Source organism: Nelumbo nucifera, chromosome 8, assembly GCF_055504915.1.
Source record: "Nelumbo nucifera cultivar China Antique chromosome 8, China Antique-T2T, whole genome shotgun sequence".
Classification (NCBI taxonomy): Eukaryota; Viridiplantae; Streptophyta; class Magnoliopsida; order Proteales; family Nelumbonaceae; genus Nelumbo; species Nelumbo nucifera.
In genome coordinates, this window is record NC_142656.1 from 53,896,481 (window position 1) to 53,924,140 (window position 27,660).

A 27,660-nucleotide genomic window follows, 5' to 3' on the forward strand; every position below is an offset into this window, starting at 1 on the left:
ATAGATTGTCATTATATGGTTCAAAAATTATAATTTAAATTTAAATTTTGTAAGTATTACCTTTTACATTATTTATTGTACCACATTCAAATATTAAAATGAGAGCAAATGATCAAACAACTTAAGTAACTTAATGGTCAAGTGAGGCCATGGCCTTTGTAACCATAAGTGTTTGGGTTCAAATCTTCACACCCCCAAAAGTATTTTGAGGTTTATTTCAAGGCAAGTCTGGTTCCAAGGCAGGTTCTGCCAAGGACAACCGAGGTTGGTTCATTAGGTCAATTCAGGTAGGGTAAAACCCCTAGGCCCTGGAACTTTCTTGGGTGGGGGTACCAGACCCTACCATATAACAAATTTGGTAGGGTCAGTTCAAGGTCACTTAGAGGTCGGTTCCATTCAGTTTCAGGTAGAACCTACCCATTTGCTCACTCCAAGCCTGCCTTACAGATCAGCTTGGTGGGGGGGGGGGGGGGGGTCACTAGATATGGAAGTCTACCATTAGTTATGGATGGACTTAAAGAGCCTCATACTTAATTTTTTATTTTTAAATTCAAAAGGCCACAAAATTCTAAAAGAATGGGGAAATAATATGAGAAGTCTGATGTGAACAATTGCTTTTAGGATACTGTATAGATATAGATTCCTATAGCGTAGTAAGGAAAGTTATAGAATGAACAGTTCTATACAACATGTAGTCTAAGGTGGCATTTGGCAACACTTTTCAGATCTCTGAAATTTGAAAATGTTGCTTTTTAGACGCCACTTATGTTTGGGTTGAGTCTAAAAATTTGGATATGAAATGCATTTTTAGATTTGAATTTGTAAGAGGCAAGCCAATAACTTAATGCACTCAAACGTTTTTCAAACCATGTTAAAAGACAAAAATGCTGATCCTTGATTTCCCTCATCCTCTCCCTCTTTCTCCCCTTGTCTTCCAGCCACCGCTGCTGCAACTCTTAGTAGTGGCATTTCCATTTCCCTCCCCCTTCTCTCTCTCCCATGTATTCTCACCACTATCACTGCAAAGAGTTGCAACGACATTTGATTTCCCACAACCTCTCTCTCTCTCTCTCTCTCTCTCTCTCTCTCTCCTTGTCTTCACACCACCAGCACTGCAACTCTTAACAGCGGTGTTTCCCTCTCCCTCTCCCTCCCCCCTCCCCCCTCCCCCCTCCCCCCTCTCTCCCTTTTCCTCTCTCTCTCTCTCTCTCTCTCCCTCTCTCTTTCTCCCCCCTTGTCTTCCCACCACCGCAGCTACAACTCTTGGTAGCGATGTTTTCCTCTCCCTCCCTCCCTCCCTCTCTCTCTCTCTCTCTCTCCCCCCCTTGTCTTCTTGCCACCGCTGCTACAAAGAGTTGCAGTGACATTCGATTTCCCTCTCAGCAGCAATGTTCAAATTTTATTCTTAATAATTCATTATTATTTTAGTTCTTAATAATTTATTTTTAATTTATAATTTCATATGTATTTCCAATTTTATTTTTATTTTAATAAACTAATTTTTTTTATAATTTTTATTTATATTAATTATTTGAAAATTTTAATTATTAAATAGTTTAATAGGTTTAACTTAATAATTTTATAATTATTAAATATTTTTTCATTGCTTCATGGATTTTATTACTATTTTTATTATTATTTTAACTTTTAATAATTTATTTTTAAATTACAAATTAGTATTTATTTTCAAATCTATTCTTATTTTAATAATTTTTTAATTCTTTCATAATTTATCATAGTTTGTTCATATTTCTCAATATTATTTTGAATTTAATAAATTATATTTTATGAAATAGTACAAATTGAACTCAAAATTATTAAATAGTATGTTCTAGGGGTAAAGTAGTAAAATTAAGGAATTTCAGATGCTGAAGGTTTGATCCAACACACACGACCTTCTCTTTCAGAGCTTCTAAAAAGTCAAAAAACATCAATGTCTCTTTTTAGATTTCAGATGTCGTTAATATCTTTTTATCTTTTCAGATTTCAGATTGATCAAACGCCAACTAAGGCTAGTATCAAACCAAAAATCATCTCTTGGCCTTCCTTATATATATCAAACCATCTCTATGAAAGCATGATTGTCAACCCTCTACATATTTATACAGTATAAATACATACAAAATAATAAAAAATGTAAAGTTTTGCACTCTACGTATTTGTATTTGTACCCCATCCAAACTGAGCCCAAAGGATTAAGGATTGTCAAACCATCTCTTGGCCTTCTCTCACTCCCTCACTGTCGCTCAACCAACACCCACAGTGTAAGCATGATTGTCAATCCTAGTGGCTGCTGCAAGCCAACCATTATGATAAACTATAACCATGACCTCCATCGGGAAAGTGCTCCTCTTCTTCTCTTCTTCTCTTCTTCTCCTGCCGATCAATCCACGTTTCTCAAGCAACCACAAAGCAAACCCAACTAAGCCCCAAAATGCAAGCATGCTTACTAATCCTACCCAATCTAAAAATAGACCAAGACGGCTGTTGTAGCAAGGATAATTGTGATCTTGATCAAATGCCACATCATATGCTTCCTTAGGCTGTGTTTGGTTGCAGTGCAAATTTATTTGCCCTAATATAAATGCATGGGAGTGAAAATGTAAAAAATGTAAATTCTTGTTTAATTTTGTTTTGGATTTTACTTTATTCCGTTTCATGTCTTAATTAATTTATTTAATCTGTACTGCAATGAGACAAAATAAGCTAAAATTTGAAACAAAAATAAGTCAGAATTTACACTCAAACCATTTGCACGGCCATGATTTTGCATCAGTGCAAGTTTTTTTTGCATTACAACCAAAGGGTTTCACTCTTGTCCATTCAACAAACCGGACTAAGTACTGCCGCAGCATAAGCATGCCCACCAACCCTACAAGTAGAAGATATCTTAAGAATTGATAAGCGTCAGCGTATGGCTGCATGAAAAACATCCAAATGCCGAAAAGCAAAGCCACCGAAGTGATTGCGATCATCGTGATCACCGTCAAAACCCAAAACAGATACCTCCGTTGGAAAGGGAATCCGGCCAGTATCAACACGATTATGCTCAGAGAAGATAGAAACCCAACAGTGTCCACATACACACGAATACACGATTATGCTCAGAGATACTGCAATTAACAGGCGAAAACAGTGTGATCGGTGCAGTCTCCTCCGGGAGGTTTGGTTTCGGCTTCAAATGTCACGGTTGCTATCAATATGGCCACTAACAACAGTGTGTTTGTATTTTTCTTTAACCAAAGACTATGATCTTTCTTCTTCCGCCTGCTCTGTGCACGAGGTTGTGCCCTCTGGGGTTCAGCATTTGTTGGGATCTGAATCTGAATATGGGGAGATTGAGACGGATCTTTGCCTCTTAAACTTCCGGCTCCTCAAAGGATCTCTCCGATTTTCATGTCACATAGTTTTGCTGGACTTTGTATTAAGACATCCAAAGCAGTAGCACCATTACTTCCACACTAGAACTGGTGGGCTCGGTAAGCAAGAATTTTATAGTCTGCACATTTTAATTTTACAAAAAAAATCACAACCCAGAAAAGCGAAAATGAAGGATTGCTAATAAAGAAACCAAACGAACGAATTACATGCCTGGATTTGCCGCTTGGCAACAGAAAGATGCAAAAGGGTGTTAACATCATTGTCTTGGACTTGAGATAGTAGTCTTTATCCTCTACACTTTGAAGCAGCAGCTTAAACGCTTCAAACTGATTATATTGTATACGCAGGTGCAGAATCGTTTCTACTCCATCCGTCAAGACTTGTGCCGACAGAGGCTTGGCGTTAATTAACTTGCTTATCACTGCAAGATTGTCAGGGTCTGACACATGCTTAGCCTTGCCTACGCTTGGCAGACTTACTTTAAGGGATCACCATCATTTTTGTCTGTAAGATTTTTGAGAGAATTGATGATATCTTAAAGCAGACCACCAAAATCTTAACGTACTCTTTGAGGAGGGGTGGTCGACCTCCTTGGGTGCCTAACCTTGGCACTCCTACACCATCATCCCTTGCGGGGCGGCCCTGGTTAATGGCTAGCATGGCTACCAAGGTTATTCATGGGCGCACACATGCTCATGGGGACAGTGCATGGACCGGCACTGCGCTACCGACACTCAAGGGAGGCTTGGCATGCGGGCTTGGCTCAAGCATGACCCTTCACCACACCAGCCCCTTGTCTAAGCTGAATGAGTTATCCCGTTGCCCCTAGCGCATGGGTGTGTTCCGGCCCAGCGGTTGCCTATCAACATGGCACAAAGGGGCCCATCATCATCTACATACAGAAGACCCATCACATCGGTGCCCAATCACCACTCATCGGTGCCCAATCGCCTCACATCATGGCCTTCCCTCTTTAGTACGTAAGTGGCGCCTCCCATGGACCGACCAGAGCTAGCCGAGTGCCTCGACCATGCGACTTGAGGTCATGATCCAGTCCTACTGACCTTGGTGGAGCCATCTCTCCGGGCAACACCTAGCCTCCAAGCACACATAAGGCTTGTGACAGTTGGTATCAGAGTGAGCTAGCCAATTGCTGCCGCAGTTGTCAAAGCAGATTAGCACAGAGCTAGTTGAAGTGGTCATCTTGACAAATAACACATTGTGGGGTGTGGTCCCTAGGCACTTCCACCTGGGTTCAAGCAAACAAATCACATCAGGCCTGGCAAGAGGCCATTCATCATGTCCCCATTCCAATGACCCCAAAACAGCGCCCTTGCAGGGGCAGACGCATTGGTTGCTGTGCTCATGCGGGGGCAGACGCATGAGCCTTTTCATGGAAGGCATATTGTGGTGGTTTGAGTGGGGGAGTGCCATGTTTCCTCACGAACATCAGTTGTTGTTCATTTTAGTGAGCTGTGGGCGGTGCACCTACATCTTGGTTTCATGACGGATGAGCCATTGTTCTGTAGCTTTGTCTGAGGCACTACTAAGGCGGGGACAGTAGTCCAAAATTGGTTGGTGTCGACAGTTGGTCAAGGAATATCACTGAAGTGGCAGTTTTGCACAAAACGAGTCCTCGGTTGAAGCCACAATATTGGAATGATAGGAATGTGGGTACACTGGCTGTTGGAGCAAGGCGGCCCTACACCGACAATGCATCGGAGGACTTGCTCAGCTCTACAACAAGGCAGAATATTCGCAGCAACAGAGCACATCACAAGGCGAGTGCATGTTCGACAACATCATGGGTAAAAGTTGTCACACTCGCGCACAACTTGGTCAGATCTCCTTAAGGCATCAAACATTGGGGCCCCCTCGGAGCGAAGATGTAGCCCAAACCGGTGAGGTGAAGTGTAGTTTTGAGGGCCAACAGAGCATAAGCCATGGCTAGGTTTGAGTAACCCGAACACAGCGAGGTGAAGTCTGCAGGCCAGCATGGTGAAAGGGTACACACAGGACACACGCCAACAGCAGGAGTAGACCTATCACATCGTGTTCGGTAGCACCACCGAAAAGCTACCAAGAAGACGGTCAAGCCTTGAGGTAATGATGATACATGGGGTAGACCTTCGCGAAGCACCACACAATTTCTTCGAGGGCCCTTCTCACACATTTCAACGGCATAGCTATTGCGCAGTTTGAGTAACCTCAACACAGGGGATGAAGTCGAGGCAAGTCGGCATGGTGAAATGGTTTCGTCCTCATAAATGGACGCCAACATAGGCGAGACCCGGGTTTGCCAGGCGAGCCCAAGAACTGGCAATCTAGTGGATGGCGCGGGACACAAATGCCCATTCACAAGAAGAGCCAAGCATGGCTACCAGGGTTCCTCATGGGTGCACACATGCTCATGGGGACAGTGCATGGACCGGCACTATGCTACCGACACTCAAGGGAGTCTTGGCATGCGGGCTTGGCTCAAGCATGACCCTTCACCACACCAGCCCCTTGCCTAAACTGAATGAGCTATCCCATTGCCCCTAGCGCACGGGTGTGTTTCGGCTAAGCGGTCGCCTATCAACATAGCACACAGGTGCCCATCATCATAGGCATATAGGAGACCCATCACATCGGTGCCCAGTCGCCTCACATCGTGGCCTTCCCCCTTTATCACGTAAGTGGCGCCTCCCATGGACCAGCCAAAGCCAGCCGAATGCCCCGGCCATGCGACTTGAGGTCATGATCCAGTGCTACTGACCTTGGTGGAGCCATCTCTCCGGGCAACTCCTAGCCTCCAAGCACACATAAGGCTTGTCCTGGCCTGCCTTTGCTTGGACGCCGCACGGGTGTCTTCCGTTGTAGAACTACCCTCGTGACAAGATGGTATCCTACTGCTGGTTTGAGAAATTTGCTGACGCTCTTCGTAAATTTGGGTTAACTCAGTCTGTAACAGATTATTCTCTTTTCACATCCACACAATTGACTTGGTTCCTTCATGGCTATTCTTGTAAATGTTGATGACTTAGTCATTGCGGTAGACGACCCAATTCGAATTGTTGCCCTCAAAGCCCACGTCAACGAATTCCTCCATCTCAAGGATTTAGGCTCACTTCGGTATTTTTTGGGCTTGGAAATCACTAGGATGGACTCGGGTATATCTGTTTGCCAGCATAAATATGCCTTGGACATCATTACGGAGACTGGAATGCTTGAGTCTAATACAATATCCCATACCATGAAACAACAACAACAGTTTGTGGATATGGATAGCCCATTACTAGAAGATCCTTCGCAATATAGAAGATTGGTGGGATGCCTCGTGTACTTGACCATTACACGACCTAAACTCAGCTTTCTGGTTTATATGCTTTCACAATTCCTACATGCCCCACGAGAGGAACACATATAGGCTACCAAAAGGATAGTTCGATATATCAAAGTTGATCCAACACAAGGCATCTTCTTCTCTTCCTCTTCAGCCTTGTCTCTTAATGCTTATTGTGATTCAGATTGGGCTACGTGTCCTTTAACACATCGCTCCACAACTAGATATGTTACTTTGTTGGGAGCATCTTTTCTCTCATGGAAGACTAAGAAACAAGCAACAGTCTCTCGTTCGTCTGTTGAAGCCGAATATCAGGCTATGGCAATGGCTACAAGCGAGTTGATTTGGCTACTACATGTTCTTCGTAACCTTACTCTCTCATTGGCACAACCCATCCAACTCTTGTGACGGTCAAGCGACCATACACATAGCCACCAATCATGTGTTTCATGAGAGAACGAAACACATCGACATAGACTATCATTTTGTCTGGGAACATGTATAGAAGAAGACCATTCAGCTACGACATCTTTCTACCAAATCCCAGCCTACCAGCTTGTTCACCAAAGCTCTTGGTGCAGATTAATTCCATTTTCTCCTATCCAAGTTAGGCATATCAGACTCCAACATGAGGGGGTGTTAGTGAGGACACACGGCAGTTAGGCGGTTAAAACCAAACCTGCTGACTTGACAAGACAGCTATACAAGATTCAAGATCCCAACCAACCGACCTCGCCATCGTCTATAAATATATAAATCTATCTCATATTTAATATATGGAAATAAGGAGGTTCCCTGGCAACTCTATTTTTCATTCTGTCCTAATATCATCACGCCCTACACATCTACGTAGAGTTTTTCTTTTGTCATTGCAAACATCCACGGTTTGTCATAATTCTTGCTCATTTTAGCCAAGAATGGGCAAGAATGAATAACATGCGAACTAAAGAACTGATAAAGACAACTTATAAAAGGTTAACAAAGAGGTAAAGCTAATTACAGAAATTTCTCGCAATCCCCGAGACACGAACACGCCAACGACTATGAACCATTCTAAACATGCGAGTGATTGGTTGTTATTGGGGCATCACAAGAGAGTACTGTAAACATAGATGTGCACTCAATGAAAATGCCATTTAACAATGTTGGTCCAACTAAGCGGATGTTTATATGAACTATTTACCAATTACCAAATAACATTTTTCTTGCTAACTATATAAGAACTTGACCTTGTCTTCACATCATGCCTTAATTGTTACCTGAACTTCATATAAATTAACATATCAGCTAGTTTTTGCTTTTATTTTTTGGATTTTTTCCATAACCTCTAACAGCTATAAATAGATATATAGGGGAGTATTTATATATTTTAGCTTTGGGGGAGAAAATGACAATAATGCCTCCAATAGTTATATACCAATTAGTTTGGAGGCATTTGGATAAAATGATAAATGGCTTTATAATAATTAAAATATTCCTCCCATCAACTAAAAAATGATTAGTTTTTCAAAGTATTTTGGACAATTGAATTCATTTCAATTTTTATAAATACTGGCCCATATCCTCCACCATTTTCATTACACTATTTCTCATACTATCTCTCTACTCTCCAATTTCTCAACTTTATTCAAATTTTAACAAGAAAAAGGCTTGCTCAAGTACTCCAAGTTAGCAATTTAGGTGGTTTGGAGGCTTCAACTGTTGAAATCAAGTTGAGATTTTGAATTGACAATTTAGGTAGTGCAATTAAATTAATTTTTATTTTTTAAAGTAAAAGAATGGCCATTTCCTCATACTGTAACCAATTCCCCAACATGTTCAATATTAACGATGTTCAGTCGCAATATGATAGTATCAATACCAATATGGATGCTACTAATATTGCCAAAGTTCCCACCCCTATTACTGCTACTAGGGGAACGAAAAAGAATGCTTCCCACTATGACACTGTCATATTGATGTTGTCGGAGTTCCCACTATGACCATGAACAAGTTCAATGTGGTAGTGTACATGCCTCAATGATCCAAAGAGTTTTGGAGATTTGTTCATTGTACATCTGGTTTCAATGATGAATGGAATTGAAGGTTTCACTTCTTTAAGGAGTCTTTAAATTAAACATGATGAATTGCAATAGGACTCCCTCCACCCTCACAATTCCAAGACAAATAACACATGGCATTGGTGGTGGCAATTGATGGATTGTCATTGCAGTTTTAGGGGACGTTCTACAATATAGATGTTATTGTTTTCACTTGTTTGAACTCAGTTTTTGTTTTCAAAGGAAAAAGCAAGTTGGTTTTGTTTCAAAAAAACAATACATGTTTTTGGAATTGGCAAAAATTGTTTTTTAAAACAAAAACAATTTTTTAGTATAAAAATTATATGATTTATAAAATATGATATTGAATAACTAGATGAAAATATGTTTTTGAAACTAGATTCAAGAATATATTTTTAATTTCAGTTTTTAAAACAGAAAACACATACACAATCAAGAAGATATTTCTTATATTTTTGTTTTAACAAACAATCTGTTTTCAAAGAAATGGTTTTGATTTATTTTTGAAACTGATAATAAGAAAAACAATTCATATTGTAGAACGCCCCCCTTACTAACGGCTTGGGCCATACGGGCCTCTCTTCTTGAAATTAGTTTCCACTTTCAAAGGAATGAAAACAGAGCAACCAGTATCCCGTTATAGAATTGTACTCCTGTGTTAGTCCAATCTGTTTACAATCACAGTGATGGACGGCTTGTGATTGACCCCATATATAGTGTCAGTATATTTTGAGATGATGCCCATAGACCCATAATAGCCCATCCAGGCCCAATGGGTACTTTGGTAATAAAAATGTGGAGGGTACATTCGTAATTTGAGGAGTGTGTGCTGATCCTCGATGGCTATATATAGTAGTGTAGCTTGAGCTTCAAGGAGTCGCCCGACTTCTCCATTCTGGGGCCAAACCGCTAGAGTTAGGGTTTGCGAATAAGGTATTAGGGATTTAGGGTTTGTCTGTGAAGCAATCGAGTTAGGGTTCTTAGTTGGTTAAACACGAAAAGATGAATGTCCTTCTTGTTCTTCTGTTTCTTATAGGGGTTTGTACCGGGACTGGAGTTTGGCTCTTGGCCTGTTTGTACATACCGTGCCTTAGAGATGAATGCAGCTCCCTATATCGATCTCGACCTTCCACTAAATTTTGCTGGACTCTTTCCAAATCTGGCGGAGTTTTCTGCGTTGGTCGAAACAGGTTATACTTGGCTTTTGTATATCTCTTTCTTATCTCGTCTGATGCTATTTTATCATCTTAGTTGAGAAACAGACCAAATAATAGATAGGCATCGATCATACGCTGAAAGAAAAATGAAAACATAGGTCCTTCTCGTCTTGCTCTTTGCTCAGGAGTCAGACTTAGAACTGATTCTAGGGTTTTCTCTGGTTAGTCGTGTTGCCGTCGTTAGCCTCTGCGGCTGTATGAGTATATTTGTTATATCGACTGAAATATTAAAATGTCTATTTCACCCTTTATTATTTTTCAAATTTTCAAATCTATACCACGCTTAGTGGCAGTATTAGAACTAAATCAAAATTCAAAACCCTCGAAATCTCTTGAAAATTCGATCACAGAACTCTAAACTATCCTACGATTCGGCCAACCTGTGCAAGCCGATGGGAGAAAACTCATAATGTGGACTTGGAACATTAAACCATCCTATGAAGGGAAATAACAACAGAAATTAGATAAATTTTTGAACTATTAAGATTAGAAAGAATCGTTAATCATCCAGCGATGTGCTCCCCAACACCTTTTAGCTATAGAATCTCTAACCTGAATTGGAGTTCTATGAAAACTAAATCAAAGTCTGCATTGTTAACAACTCCACAGTTAGCATGAATTGAAGAGACAGTATGTAATGGTTAAAAGAGATGAACAAACAACCGATTATCTAACTACATCTTAGTAACAACGAACTACTTGTGATTCAATGAGAAGCCAGGGGAAATTGATGGTGTCAATGCTTGATCCGAGATATTAACATGGGTCTATATTTCTTTCTAGGTTTAGGGTTGACAAGGAAAGATTGTTGATCGCGGAACACGAACCATAAAGAAACAAAACCCACTTATAACACTGATCAGCCATCAAGAAGAATGTTAAAGCCTATTTACCATTTAAGGTGATAAGCAATAGAGGATTTAGATGGAAAGTGGAAGAATGAAGTGGTCCCATGGGATAGGAGTCGAGAATAGTTTCAGGCAGCCCTCTGGTTTCAAGCTAGAGGGTAGAAAATAAAGGGGATTCTAAAGAAAAGACTGAGAAGAGGCATGTTCTCTGTTCTTCCTTCCAAAAATTGAAAAGCCATTGCTATTTGTATCTTCAGAAGACCTGATGCTGAGCCAACACTTAGTGGTGACCGTGACAGCTTTGATATTAAGATGACGACGGCAGTTGCCACAGTTCATGGGATAGAATATTAGCTGATGATGCAACCTCATTAGACTAATGCAGACAAAAAAAAAAAAAAAACTGATTCAATGGGCATAATCTTTGAAAATTTTTGAAATATCACAAATATTTTGGATCGGACTAGATCAAGTTTAGTAGGATCTATTTTGATCTGTTGGATGAAGAAGACGATCAGTTTTTTCTCTAGGAGGTATTTATTAGGAGACACTGTTAGGAAAGGTAAATAACCCTGATGCCTTTGGGTTCTTTCGAATAAGGGCCTGAAACATTTGAGATGGATCATTTTTTCTTCCGATTTCTAGTGGAAATCAGTGAGAAAGAGAAAGGGGCAGATAGACATCTTGTAATTGGAAATTTGACAAGAAAAGGAAGGGTTCAATCACAAAAGGGAAAATTTTGGGTTTGGAATAAAGTACGACAGTCACGTGCAATCACATGGAGATGTTTGGCATTGATGATGATTTCTGAAAATCACTGCCATGCCAGAGCTAGATCAGCATTAGAGGAATTGGCAATGAGATTTCTGTTTAATTGACTGATTTTGGTGATTTTTGAGAAATCGGCCAAAAATTGATTTTTAAAATCAGTCCTTTTCAGGAATCACAATTTTTTGGTGATTTCTTTATTCCTATTTTTTTGAGGATGACACAACATCATGATAACTCTAATACAAAAATAATTGGCCCTTGAGAGTCATTATCAAATAGACTCGAGCTGATACTCAAAAATCTACTTACATGGCTGAAATGATACAAAAAAATAAAATTTACTGTTTTTGAAAGACACTGATTTCAAAAATCACCAAATTTTGAAAAGTCGATAAGGAATAATCAGCATTAATGCCAAACATAGAAGTGTGACAACATCCTCATAATAGGGATTGATAGGGGTAGAGTTAGTCAATTGCAAAAAAAACCTAGGGTACTTTAAGGGATTTAGCAAACAGTCCAATTCCTAAAACTTAGAGATAGTTTAAGGGATTTACCATTACATTTTCTAACCAAAGCAAGAAAAAGAGATCATTAGGGTTTCATAGTGAGCATTTCTCATTAGTTCGTTTTTTTTTTTGGCTCGAATCGTATACATTCAAATCCAATTACAGTTAATCCTATTTTTTTCCAGATGAGATTATTCTCAAATGTCCTTTTGTAAGTCTTGGCAGTTCTTTTAGGTTAAATGGGGATTGATTTCCATGCTTGCGCCAGTACTGGATTGTAGAATCCTCCTATGCTGAGGATTTTTTAGTAGACTTTGGAACCAAAGAATCAGCTGGTATAAACCGTAGGTTCCCACCTACGGGACTGTTTGGTACGGTTGGTATCTTAAGTATAAATGCCACTATATCCAGCAGTGGCAATTGGGCGAGTTGGGTTGGGTTTGGTTTGGGTTGAGCTTCAACTCAATCCATCTAACCTGCCAACCCATTAATGATCCAATTATATAAAATTAAATGGATTGGATTCAACCCAAACCCGCTTTAACCCAATCTAACCTGCCCAAACCCATTAATCTTATATTTATGGACTTAAAAAAAAACAAACTCTCTCTCTCTCTTAACAAATAAGTTGGTCATAGCTTGGTGGTATAGTAGTTACTACTTACACAAGTTGTGAAGTTCAAATCACATTACATGCATGTTATTTTTACACAAGCGGTGAAGCCATTTGACTATGTTCGGATTTCGGGTTTGATCAAACCACTTAGGTTCAAACCGGTCATACCTACTTGAACTATCTAATTGGATTATCTTTGAGCTAACCACATCAAGGGTGGTTGAACCATTTAGATTTGGATCATGACCGGATCGGGCCGGTTTGGTCATGGTGAATTGACTTGGACCAACCCATATCGGGTTTGTGCATGGGTTTGGAACCGAACCGACTGACCCGAAGCGAGTCAACATAAGTAAATTGGGTCAGACCTGATTCAGGTCGGGTTGTGTGGGTATTGGTTGGACCGGATGGCCCAGCCTGGGCAAAGTGTGTGGACACCGAACCATCCCGTCCGACGCTCATGGTCTATTTTAGATTCGGGTCGACCCAGATCAACTTGTGCTGGGTCGGGTCAGTTTATGTTAATATTGGTTGGACCAGATGACCCAAACCAAGCAAAGAAAGTGATACCGAACCATCCCGCCCGGGGTCTATTTCGGATTCGAGTCGATGCTGGGTCGGGTCAGACCGCGTTGAACTGGTCCGGGACTCGGGTCAAATTGATTTGGATTTATGTTGGGTGAAGTGTGTTGATTTAAGACAAAACTAAATTTAGTTAATAATTAATACAAAAATAATGCATTAATTATAAATTATTTAATTCAAATGAAGAAAATTTAAAAAAAAGTCTAGGGAATTAATACTTATGTCTGTAACGATTAACCCAATGGTTTTCCACAACCCAACCCATTTAAATGAGTGGGTTGGATGATGGGTTGATCACACAACCCACCAAGTAAATGGGCGGGTTGGGTGGGTTAGATACTAGGTGGGTTGGGTGGGTTCAGCAGGTTGGGTGAAAAATTGCCACCCCTAACCATATCAATGTTATGTAGGTGTTTTGAGTTTAACAATCAATTTTCTATTTGATCGAAGTCTGTAACACATTTTGCATGGAAATCCTTATTAGGTGATGTTTCACAAAACATCAGTTTCATGTTTTTGGAAAGAAAATCTTCAACTCCCTAACTAATGTGGTTCTGACATGGTTGATAAACACTGGTTTCTCACCAAACAAGATTCAAGTACCAACAATGGTGTTCACGTTTTAAGTATAAATGGTCTTTCAATTCAAAATATTGTAGGTTAAAACACCAATGTACCATATACAACCTAGGGTGAGCAATGAGTAGGTTCTACTCGGAACTGAATGGCACTGACCTTGAATTGGCCTTGAACTAACACTACTCGATCTGGTAAAGGGTAGAGTTTAGTTCCAAATTCTTGGAGCTGAACCCACTTAGGCCGATTCCAGGGTCTAGGGGTTTACCCTACCTGAACCGACCCATTGAATTGGCCATGGAACTGAACTTGCCTTGAAATAAACCCAGGAATGCTTTTGGGGATGCAAAGATTTGAACCCAAGCACTCATAGTTACAAAGGTCATGGTCTCACTTGACCATTAAGTTACTTTAAGTGATTTGATCACTTGTTTTCATCTTAATATTTGAATGTGTATAATAAGTAATGTAAAAGGTAATATTTACAAAATTTAAATTTAAATTATAAATTTGAACCATATAATAATAGTCTACATATTAAATAATTTAATCAATAAAGATAGTATAAGCTTTAAACTATATATGTCATATTTATTAAAATAAAGTTTTTAAGGAACATGTTTTTTTCAAGGGGGAGAGTAAACAAAGAGCAAGTTCCATGTGTAGTCCTTGGAATCAACCCCAAAACCACCAAGGTAAGAATCGACCTTCACAGGGTAGGCTCTACTTCCAAAACCTGGTATCGACCCCTATAGGGTAGGTTCTAGGTTCTACCATGGAACCAAACCGACCAACCCATTCTCACCCCTACTACTTAGGAGACGCTTATGCCAAATAAAACAATCAAAATAAAAAGAAAGTCGATTTAGGTGACTAGTCTTAATAAGATTTATATGGGTTACATTAATGCAAATGGAATAAAATGATATCAACTAATTTTAAAATCCTCCCAAAAATGGAATAAGGATCAGAACTAGGGCTGTAATCGGTTCGGATTTGCATCAGATACAACAAAATTGGCATCAGATACAACAAAATTCGAATCCTAATAAACTTTGATCAAATTTGGATTTAATCTGACTCAACTATAAATTTTCTAATATACTAGAAAAATTAAAAATTTATTTATTTTTCAACTTTTATATAATAAATTAATATAAATATAACATATTAAATTTACTATATATAAATTCATATATAATATAATATATAGAATATATTTTTACAATTCTAACTATAATTATATAAAATTTATATATTAAATTAATAAATATGATAATATTATCGGATTCAAATTTTAATAAGATCAAATGGGGACAAATCCAAATCGATCCAATTAATAATCAAAAGTAAATTGTAACATCCGAAATCGATCCAATTATATAAATATATCATCCAAATCCAAAATAGTCGGATTGAATGTTAGATGGTGTCTTAAAATTTTGGGTAAATTTTCTAAAGTAGATTTTGATAGAACTGATAGAGAGGGCTGAATTGAAAATAATTTTAGGACCAAGTTTGAACGCAAAATCCCTTGCTATATAATCATAATTCATCACAATGCCTTCCTTTTGGACAAGTTCTAGTATTAGACACTAAAACTTTCAAAGAAATCGATCCAATTACAAAATTGTCACTTGCTTATATATCTAATGATGCATGATCTAACAGCTCTCATGTAGAAGATGACTCGGATGCCAAATTGGAAGTTCACTATGCCGGTGGACGAGTTGACTTTGGCCGAGCTAAGTTTGGCTGAGCGATATGATTCTATAGGAGAGAGAGAGTTAGAGTGCCCGTGTTGCTTTCACCCGAGGTGGGCACTCTGATGCTTAAGTTAGCGAATAGTTCTTAGAAGATTAGGGAATGTGAGAACTTAATCGCCCATAGCTTTTCAGGTGGAAATGAGACCTTTATATAGGTATGAGTGGTCTGAGACCTCCTGTAATAGGTCTCAGGCTCTCGCGGAGCCATTTCCGTTAAGTCAGGTGAGTAATGATGTCAGTTACGTAATCTACATAGAGGATTGAGGTCCGTACGATTGACTGATGCATGTGATGCGGGTAGGTCTGCCTAATGGTCAACTCATTAATACTTTGGAGAACTCGGTCTGCTAATGGATCTATGAGGCAAGTCAGCGAGCATTCCTTGTAGGTCGCCTATAGTACCTTTCTTGGCTTGGCCAGTCCCTAAGGTAGGTTGATCCTTGTTCGGAGGTCCTTTAGGTCGGTCCTAGTGAGGAGCTACTTGCCTACCTACCGAGGTGACCAGCTTACTCAGCACTGAGGTGTCACTTGAAAGCCACGTGTCGTGAGGTCATTCGAAGGACCAAATTACCCCTCATCCATTGCCCCCACTCCTGAGTCAACGTCAGCTCGGCGAAGAGAGTAACTCTCAATATGGTAATTGGTTCGGTTGGTTTGTAAGTCACTCGGCTCGCCCACCTGATCCAGGTCGAGAGTAGGCGGGACTGCAACAAAATTCGACTTTTAAAATTTTGAAAGGGCCATGATAAATGGGCGTGCAAAGTTCAAAATTCAAATAGTCTGCGCACGGTAATGCCTTCTCAGTGTTGATTTGCTGGTAGCGTGCTTCAACCATTGATTTTTTCTTCTTAGCAGACTATAAATTGGGGGTCCCCATTGAGGTCCCACTCGCACTATTTTTGGAGCTTTCACTAGGGAGAGAGTGATTGGTTGGAGGAGAGCTCAGTTGGAGAATCTCTGTTTGCTTGCCCGTTAGAGTTTGTTTGTCGCCGGTGTTAGCCTTCTGTCTCCCATCAACTAGTGAGTCAGTTCCTTTGTAGCTAGCTAGGTCTTCTGGTCCTTATGAGGGTAGATATTTGAATTTTAGATGGGCGAGACGGGGGGGGGGGGGGGGGGGGGGGGGGCTCGTCGCGAGACTAGGAGGGCTCTTAGGCCGAGACCTCAACGTCACAACTAGAGGTGGAGGAGGATTCCCAAGAGGAGGAAACCCCGTTCGGTCATTTTGAGCTAATCGACAAGCGTATAGTTGAGTTGTACACTATATATCAAATACCCAGTGAATTCGACTGCATCTAGCTCAACTCAGACCACTTCCCTGGAGTCACAGCCGAGATGAGGTCTTTGTCATTGAGGAGGCGCTGGTTGTTGGCCTCTGCTTTCCTTGTATTATGTTGTTTCTTTAGGTCAACTACACCCTAACAAAATTTGAACATTGGTAAGGTTGATTTCTTTGTGTCATCATCACAATTTTCCTTTAGACTTAGATATTTTTTCTAGGCTATGTGTCATGAAGAAAGTCCCCCACATGCCCTATTGCTTTTACCTTCCCTTCCGCGCGGTTATAAGCTATTAGACGACATTCCTTCAAAGGTCAAAGAATGGAAAAACAAATACTTCTTCCTTTCTCATAGGACCGGATGGAACATGGACACTGTATGGCAGAGGGGTTGCCAGAAATTCAGCGTAGATTTCGATGAAGATTTACGACTTGAGGTTCAATGCCTCACGCGCTGGAAGTTTCAAGTAGAAAACTTTTTAGCGGAGTATATGCTTATTCGGGCTGGCTTGATCCATGTAGGTTGGTCGACCAACATGTTCTTTGCCTTTTGCTTTGAAATTTATTTTAGCTCGGCTAATATTTTCCTTTTCTTCTTCAGATATGGTGAGCATGGAATCACTTTTGGCGGCAACAAAGAAGACGTTTAGGAAGAAGAGGAGGGTTGAACGCTTGTCAATGGAGGGGACCTCGGACAGTGCCAAGGCAAGGTCGGCGGCATTCGCTCCTAATGTCATCGACCTTGAGGGAGGCGACGACTCTATGAATGTCGAACAGGTCCCTATGGATCCTACCACCTCTTCATTCCAGGTTGGCCAAGAGGAACGTCCTGTCTGCCCTTACGCCTTAGACATACGCCACTTCATTCCAAACATCAACATCTTTGTGCTCGACCGCCTTCACGATCCCCAGGTGGCCCTTCGGATGGGGAGAGGTATGCTCCTCCCCGAGGATGTGCAATTCTATCGTGGCATGGACCCTACTGAGGTTGGTGCCAGGATGACTCGATGCATCCTCCAAGTTCGTCTCTTTGCTTCCTGAAGCTTATATTCTCTTGTTCTGTGGCCTTTGTACTGACTATACTTTTCTTATTCTAGTAGGCAAACACTATGGGTTAGGTTCTACTGGATCAGGTCACCTCGGGCCTGAGAGAGAGATGCAAGCTGCAGGCTGACATTGATGCTTTGTAGTCTTAGACGCAAGGGATTCAGCTTGGTGCTAAGCAAGATTGCCAACGGTTCATTAGGTTGAGTGCTGAGATGCAGTGCAAGCTGAACGAGGTCAAAGAAACCATTGCTACCCAAGAACGCTAGTTGGAGGAGAGGCGGACGAAGTATACCGAGGATATCCACCAAGCTGAGGTTGCACCTGTCAAACATTTTTGTCTATTGCCAGTGTACGCCCAGGTGCAGAGATGTGCCGAACAAGATAGTGGTGCAAGTTGACCAGGAGCCTTTGACTCTTGACGAGGAAGAGGAGGGAGATGGCAAAGAAGAGGGCGAGGAGGCAGATGATGTTGATGACAAGGTGCAGGGCGGTGATGAAGAGTAGGTCGACCGGGGTTTCTTCTTCAGTTATTGTTTCCAGGAGTCTATGCGCTCCTATAAGATACTCTTTGGAGCCTATGTGCTCCTTTATTACAAACTTTACTACTTGAGGGTTTTCCTCTCTTTTTTTTCGATGTACTTGCTTCTACAACATGAATGAAATTTGCTTTAGTATATGCTGCCTTCTCTTATTTTGTATTTTCAATACTGTGTTGCATGAATTATGTTGGCCAACATGCTTGTAGAAGTAGTTTGGCATAGGGGCCTTAGAGCCAAAGAGGCGATTTGAGATTCCCTACAAGTTTTATTCAGCCGAGTTGCAGGGAGGTCGGCCCAGGTGCCTTAGTGCTGAAAAGCAATTTGGCATCCCTTAAGTTTTATCTATAGGGAGGTCGGTTTGGGTACCTTAAATAGAAGTTGGGGGGTTCAACTCAATTTCCCAGTGTAGGTTAGGGTGACAGACATCGTTCGTTGCCGCGGTGAGCTGTACGGCTAAGTCAAGGTTGGGGAGTTGGAGACACTCCAAGTCGAACCTCTTGATGTATTCACGAAGTGTCTCATTGGGTCATTGAATGACATTCAGTAGATAGGTTGCAGACTTGGGGTGCCTTTTACTGGTGGCGAAGTGAGTGATAAATAGATTGGTGAGTTGATCCCGACTTTTTATGGACCCGGGGGCCAATCCTGAGTACCATAGTGGAGCTGTGTCTCAAAAAGTTGTTGGAAAGGTGATACACAAGCTCGCATCATTGGCACCATGTAATTGCATTAGGGCTTGGAAACTGTCAACATGGTTTATGGGGTCTATTGTTCCGTTGTAAGATTCAAGTCTAGGTGCTCTGAAGTTTTATGGTTGTGAGGCTATAAGAATCTCATGGTCAATGGTGAGGTGCGAGATATAGGCCGCCTAGATGAGGTGCTTTCCTGGATGATTTCTTTGCTTTTAATCTTCTTGTCCATCACGCTCATAGACGGAGCGAGTTGACTTTTCTTTGAGGCATGGTGAGTATGTCTGCGATGCCTCCTTTTGGACCACTCAGACGAACTGGTGGCTTCTGTTCTGATGGGTGCAGTAGCTCGGCTTTCCACCGGGAGTTGGTTCTCTTTCTGGTCAGGTACCTGGTTGTGAATCTGGTTAGGATTTTGATTAGGAACCCGAGTGGGAGCCAGTTAAGGTTTAGCCCTGCATTTTGTCGTTGTTGTGACTGCGGCTGCTGTGTTCGCTGGTTTTGTGGCTGATGCTGGGTTTGCTACTGTTGTGGCTATTGTTGCCCCCTATCAAGGTGGCAAACCTGTCCTCCCAAGCCCTCATTTGGTTGCTCATTCCACGGACACATTGTACCAGGTCATAGAACTGGTGCACATCGACTCCAACAGGGGCCACAGAGGGCTCGACCGCGAGAGGAGGCATGTCCACATGAGACAGTGCCAAGGTTGGGTTTAGAGTGGGAGGGATGCTTGGTGGAGTCAGAGGTACATTAATTTGTACGATAGTCACTAAAGGTACTTCTAGGATCATTCTGAGCTGTTCGTGTCCTCTAGTGACTTGATTATTGTTGTTGTTGGCGGGTTGGTTGCTTGATGAATCCATAGATATCAGTATAAAATGCTTAAAGATGAGAACTTAGATTTTCATAGTGTGTTCCCATAGACGATGTCAATTGATGATGCACAATCTGACAACTCTCACGTGGTAGATGACTCGAACTTCGAATCAGAAGCTTACTCTGTTGGTGGCCAAGCTAAGTCTGGCCGAGATATATGATTTTGTAGGAGAGAGAGAGAGAGAGAGTTAGACAGTTTTGTATGCCCTTAGCTTCAATCAGAATGATGTATTTTATGAGTTTCTTGTAAATGAATAAAGATACATATTTGATTCATGTTCCCTTGGTATATTTCTGTGTAATACCCTTAAACTGGACATTTAATGAGACTCGTGTTAGTTTAGAATGTTCACAGCCAGTGGGTCGGTCTGGGGAGACCTATACTGACAAGGCTGACACTGTGGTGCCACCAAGTCGGTTGGGGTGGCCTGTCTCAGCTGTCAGGGTGAGACCCTAGGCACATACAATGTAGGATTAATTGAATCTATGAACTGGACCAGATTTCCAGTATTGCCCTGAACCTTGGAGATTGATGGGCAAAGATGGACTCAATGGAGTTTGGACTCTAGTAGATCCACCCTTCGGGGTAAAAGCAATCAGTTGCAAATGGATTTACAAGAGGAAGAAGGGCCCCGATGGCAGGATTGAGACCTTCAAGGCTCATCTAGTGGCGAATGGGTACACTCAGAAAGAAGGCATCGATTATGAGGAAACCTTTTCGCCTGTGGCCATGCTTAAATCCGTTAGGATCCTGCTAGCTGTAGCAGCATACCATGATTATGAGATTTGGCAGATGGATGTCAAAACTGCATTCCTGAATGGAGATCTTACTGAAGATATCTATATGCAGCAGCCGCAAGGCTTCATTGCTGCAGGTCAGGAAAACATGGTATGTAAACTTAATAGATCCATTTATGGACTTAAGCAAGCTTCTAGAAGTTGGAACATCCGTTTTGACTCTGCTGTCAAATCGTTTGACTTCGAGCAAAATCCGGATGAACCCTGTGTCTACAGGAAGTTCAGTGGAGATAAGGTTACCTTCTTGGTTCTATATGTAGATGACATTCTACTCATTGGGAATGATGTAGGAATGTTAACTACAGTGAAAGTATGGCTTTCACAGCAATTCTCCATGAAAGATCTTGGAGAAGCCTCCTATATACTGGGTCTTCGACTCTATAGAGATAGATTGAAGCGGATAATTGGATTATCCCAATCTGCTTATATTGACAAAATAGTCAAAAGATACAGCATGGAAAACTCCAAGAAAGGAAATGTTCCTTTCAGGCACGGAGTCACTCTCTCCAAGAAGATGTCTCCCAAGACTTCTGAGGAGATTGATGGCATGAAAGACGTTCCCTATGCCTCTACCGTAGGAAGCATCATGTATGCCATGCTGTGCACTCGTCCTGACATTGCTCAGGCAGTGAGTGTAGTAAGCAGATTTCAAGCCAACCCAGGGCAGGAGCATTGGACTGCTGTGAAAAACATACTTAAGTACCTTCGAAGGACAAAAGAGTTTTGTCTGGTGTTCGACGGTAGCTCACTACAGATCAAGGGGTTTACAGATGTCGATTTCCAGTCAGACCCAGATGATAGAAAGTCTACATCTGGATATGTTTTCACGATAGGATCGTGTGCTGTTTGCTGGAAAAGCAGCAAACAGGGGTCCACTGCAGACTCCACGATCGAGGCCGAATACATTGCCGCAAGTGAGGCTGCCAAAGAAGCTGTGTGGATGAAGAAGTTCGTTCACGAGTTGGGAGTTGTTCCGTCCAGCACATCACCCATCCCATTGTTGTGTGACAATAATGGAGCCATTGCTCAGGCTAAGGAGCCACGAGCCCACTCGAAGTCGAAGTACATCGAGAGGAAGTACCACGTACTGCGGGAGATTGTTGGTAGAGGGGACGTCCTGATTTAGAAGGTAGCGTCAGCGGAAAATGTAGCAGACCCATTGACAAAGCCACTATCACAGAAAGTGTTTGAGAAACACGTGGAAAGCATGGGACTCCGGCTAGTACCTAATTGGACCTAAGTGCAAGTGGGAGTTGTTAGACAGTTTTGTATGCCCTTAGCTTCAATCAGAATGATGTACTTTATGAGTTTATTGTAAATGAATAAAGATATATATTTGATTCATGTTCCCTTGGTATGTTTCTGTGTAATACCCTTAAACTAGACACTTAATGAGACTCGTGTTAGTTTAGAATGTTCACAGCCAGTGGGTCGGTCTGGGGAGACCTATCCTGACAAGGCTGACACTGTGGTGCCACCAAGTCGGTTGGGGTGGCCTGTCTCAGCTGCTAGGGTGAGACCCTAGGCACATACAGTGTAGGATTAATTGAATCTTTGAACTGGACCAGACTTCCAGTATTGCCCTGGACCTTGGAGATTGATGGGCAAAACTGGAAAGTTACACCCGACCCCTAGACTCGATTATGATACTGCACTAGGTGTCGGATTGGGCTATCTTTGATGTACCAATCAGTGAGATCCTTAGCGGGGGTCAAAACCTGGGTATGTTGGGACAGTCCGAGAATTCATCTGAGTGGGTGATCATAGTGACAGGATCAGCCCCTTTGTCGGACAAAGGTAATGATCGGGGATGCACTCTCACTGATGGAAACCAAGACTGCCGGCAGCCGATTTCACTGAGTGGGTGATCATAGAGTTGGCTCTCTCTCTCTCTCTATATATTATATGTAATATAATATAATATAATGTAATGTAAAATAATTATAGAAAATGATGTATATAATAAAAATGTTATAAATCTTATTTTTTTTAAATATCAAATAAATTTTTTTTATATATAATTATTAATTTTTATAAAATATATTTTTTTTCAAATCGAGCTCGAGCTCAAGGTTTTAACTCGAGCTCGAGCTCGAGCCTCATACTATTCAACTCAGCTCGGTTGAATCCAACCCTACTTGGGTTCATATCATCTGTCCACTCTTAATAAAAAGCAAACACGACATCTTTCTTATGTTTTTTTGGGGTGCAAATCGGGTGGGTTGGGCCGGGTTTATGGTCAATCTGGGCCCATCCTTGAAGGTTGGGTTTAAGGCTCGAGTTCGAAGTTAAGCCTGATGTTCTTAACCCAAGTCCAACCCACACTATAATTTGGTGAATTTAGGTTGGGCTTGGGTTCATCATTGAATCAACGAATTTAATCTAAAATTATACATACATACATATATAACATTTAGGGAAAATTTCTGATTGGTACTCTGTACTTTGGGCCTAGTGCCACTTTAGTCTCCGAATTTTAAAATGCGACTATTTAGTACCTGAACTTTTAAAACATGACAATCCAGTACCTGTTGTTAACTAGCTATTAACCAACCATTAAGTGACATTTGAAAAAGACACAAATGCCCTTCGAGTGTAATCTAATTTTCTTTATCAACCATCCAAACATTGACAAAAAATTAACAGTTTCAAATCCTTGTCTCTTCTGTTAAAGAAAGTTGGGGTCACCAGAATGCCCTCTCAAATGACCCCAACTTTCTTGAATGGAAAAGGTAAGGATTTGGGACTGTTAATTTTTTTGTCAATGTCTAGATTGTTGATAAAGAAATTAAATAATGCTTGAAGGGCATTTGTGTCTTTTTCAAATGCCACTTAACAACTGGTTAACAATTAATCAACGATGGATAATGGATTGTCACGTGTTAAAAGTTTGGAGACCAAAGTGGCATTGGGACCAAAATACAAGGTACTAATCGAGAATTTTTCCTTATATTTATTTATGCAAATATGTATATATATGCAAGTATGAATGTGTATGATTGGGTTGAGTTCAGATTGGGTTCAGACTCTCTAAAGACTAGGCCTAGGCCTTCTTGGCCTGAGCCCAACCCGAAGACTGAAAATCCAAGCATAATGATTTCAAAGTTAATCATACTATTTAACTTAGGGCACGAAGTCTAACAAAACGTTCATTTTATTGTTTTTTAAGAAAATGTTACAAGGTATGTACCTTAGAAATGACCTTTGCAAAAGATACGATACGGTATGCCCGATACGGGACGTATCGTATCAATAAACCATGGTAATATTAGATGAGGAAATATTAATTTAAAGTATATCACTTCTCTCTAGATATATATTTAATATTAATCCAACATTTTATGTATTAGACCAGAAAATTAATTAATTTAATGCAAAACTTATTAAGAAAAATAATAAGGACATGTAAATATATCTATCCAAATTTAATTTAAAAAAAAGGCCCAAAACAATGAATCATTAGGTCTGTTCGTTTCCTCTAATTCTTACCTCTTAAAAGGAATCTTGCAACTTTAAGAGGAAACGAACCACCACCACTTTCTCTACCCATTCCCTTCAATTAATATATATGGTGGGTCACGATTTTTCATTCATTTAACACCGTCTATCCTTCATTCGCTTCTTCTTCTAACTTAATTAAAATGTTAAAATAGATAATCTTTATACAAGACTATATAATTAAGAGAAAATATAGTAGTATTATCACGTGTTGTAATCTGTCCGGACTTTAGCTTCTAAATCCAATAAAGTAACAAGGAAAATTACAGAAGGAAATAGTTGTATACAACCGATGTGGTCTAAACTCTAAAGTGTAAAAACTTCTAGACTAGCATCAAAGTTTCAAACATCTCGATTGCTGGGTTTCTCTCATCTCCTTCCCCACTTGTTGTCCTGTCAACTAATCCACTGTTCTGAGATAACAATACAGCAAACCCAACACAGAGCCACAATAAAGCATACACAAAAAAGACAACAATCCACAATGCAGACAAGTTAGACATGCTTATTAATTCAAACCAATATAAAATTGCTCCTAAGATTGCTCCAAAGATGGCCATTGTAACAACGATAACCACGTTCCTGATCAAATGCGGCGTCATCATATATCGGAGTTTCCCTCTTTTCCATTTTACAAACCGAAGCAACAACCACCATGCAGGCATGATTATTAATCCAAAATATTTCTTAAAGACAACCATTACGCCAACTATAACCGTGATCTCCATGAAATACCTCCATTGGGAAAGACGTTCATTTGCTTCTTCTTCTTCTCCCCTTGTTCTCCTGCTAACCAATCCACGCTTCTCAAGCAACCACCGAGCAAACCTAACTGACTCCCAAAATGCAAGCATGCTTACTAATCCTACCCATTGAAAAAATAGACCCATGACGGCCGCTGAAACAGCGATAACTGTGATCTTGATCAAATGCCGCATCATATACCTCCATTGGGGTTTCCCTCTTGTCCATTTAACAAACCGAACCAACTGCCGCACCATGAGCATGCCCATGAATGTCAGCCAAGAAATTATAAGAGAAGTTCGAAAGTCTGTCTGCAACTGAAACATCAAGAAAATCAAAGCCACTGAAGTGATTGCGATCATCATGACCGCTGTCAAAACCCTTATCCGATACCTCCGTCGGAAAGGAAATCCGACAAGTATCAGCACGATTATGGTGAGAGATGATAGAAACCCAAGAGTGTCCACGTAAACGAACATATAATACCTATCCGCGTCGATGCAATTAGGGGTGGTATTATGGGTCGTACACTTGTAATGGTTGTTTCCAGCTTCAAATGTTACGGTTGCTATCAATATGGCCACCACCATCAGTGTATTTGAATACTCATTTAACCAGCGATGGTCTTCCTCTTCCCGTTCGCTCTGTGCACGAGGCAGTGCCGTCCGGTTACTTGCCGGGGTCAGAATCTGATTATTGGGTGACTGAGAGATATCCCTGGACCTTAAGCCTCCGGCATCTCGAAGGATCTCTCCAATTTCCATGTCACATAGTTTTGCCGGACTTTGTATCAAAGTATCCAGCGCAGTGGCACCATTCAAGTTCATTGCATTGACTTCCACACCGGAACTGGTGGGCTCCGTCAGCAAGAATTTTATACTCTGCACTTTTAAATTCCTCTTCTGTTAGTATCACTAGCTACCTGCAAATATAGAAACCAAAAAAGAAGTAAAAAACGAATTTACATGCCTTGATTTGCCTGTTGGCAACAGCAAGATGCAAAAGGGTGTTACCACGGTTGTCCTTGGACTTGAGGAAGTAGTCTTTATTCTCCACACTTTGTAACAGCAGCTTAAACGCTTCAAACTGATTATATTGTAAGCACAGGTGCAGAATCGTTTCTCCTCCATCCGTCTTCACATGTGCTGACTCAGGCATGGCGTTAATTAACTCGTTTATCACTCCTAGATGGCCTTTTACTGCTGCTATATGAAGAGGAATTCTTCCTTCCTGATCGGAGAGAAAGCAAACGTCGGAGTTGACCTTCAACAGCTCTTGGACAAGCTCGACATACCCTTTAGCAGAAGCTAAGTGTAGAGGTGAGGCTCCTTCGGAGTTCCGCTCACGAGCCAACTCCGGCTTTCGTCTCAAGATTTCTTTAGCAAAGTCAAGATGCCCAAGCAACGATGCTATGTGCAGAGGATTTTCTGCAACAGGGCCAACCCTGACTCTGTCTAGAATCAGTGCATCTTCGTCAAGCAATTGGCACAGGGACGCTGTGTCACCTTCCATAGCTGCATCATTAAGCCGTTTCTCCATTCTCTCTCTCTCTCTCTCTCTCTCTCTCTCTCTCTCTCTCTGATTCTGCCCCTTACCTGGGACCTTGGGTATTAATGCCCCGATTGCCCCGTCTTCCCTAGAAAATTCTCAGCAGTTTCTAAGTCTTGGTGCAATTAGGTAGCAGGACTAAAACGCGAAGAAGACCAGAAAAAAAGTGAAAAAAAAAAACAAAAAAGATAATATATAGAGTGAACGATGAACACTGAGAGACGCTAGGCAAACTGGCAACGGGAAAGTCTTCTCTGCTTGAACAGTTCAACGAACGTCCTTCCACGCATCTCCATTGGACCAAGTCAATAGAGCCACTTCAGTCCAGATTAGTAAACGAATGCGTCCTTCCACGCATCTCTTTTGGTCCAACCCTCTCCGTCGGTTGATTATTGAGTGGTTGCAGAGCTTTCGCAAATTCCTTTAAAACTACGACAGAAACAATTAACAAGTCATATGAAAACCTAACAGTAACAAAAATGATATAAATGAAAAGTAAAATGGTAGAAAAAAGATTAACATGGTAATAGTTTCTAAATATTAGTTTAATTTCTTTTTGAACAGTTGTTGCAGGTATGATAATGGGTGCATCAGCATCGTCTGTTTAATTTCTCATGCTTGATGGTCGAAGGCATCAAGTAGTCCAACATATTATGATCAGAGCAAGAGCATGCTCTCCCTCCAATGCCCCATCAGAGAGCAGGTAGAGGAATTGCATTTACACTCCCTTGGTTATCTATTCGTTGGATTATTTTGGAATTTAGAAATATTATATGAATCACGTGGCATTACAAATGGACCAGGTTTAATCCAATCCAATGAATATTTTGGATTGATCCATTCCATGTCTGGATCATCTAATCTGTTCAAATTTGTTTTAATTTAGATTGTTTCTCTAACCCAAACATGCATAATCCAATAACCACCTATATTATCATCTTCTATATCAATGGACCAGATATTAGCTCAATCCAACTAAATCCAATATTAA

General features: G+C 40.9%; 1 protein-coding gene across 1 annotated transcript; it reads right to left on the bottom strand.

The window, feature by feature from the left end:
- Positions 1–24,586: 24,586 nt before the first annotated feature.
- LOC104601615 (uncharacterized) lies at positions 24,587–26,686 on the bottom strand. Its single transcript, XM_088892972.1, has 2 exons — positions 26,091–26,686; positions 24,587–26,002 (listed from the first exon to the last, which is right to left on the bottom strand). The coding sequence occupies exons 1-2, from the start codon at positions 26,658–26,660 to the stop codon at positions 24,701–24,703; spliced, it is 1,872 nt and encodes a 623-aa protein (XP_088749098.1). The 5' UTR covers positions 26,661–26,686; the 3' UTR covers positions 24,587–24,700.
- Positions 26,687–27,660: the final 974 nt, after the last annotated feature.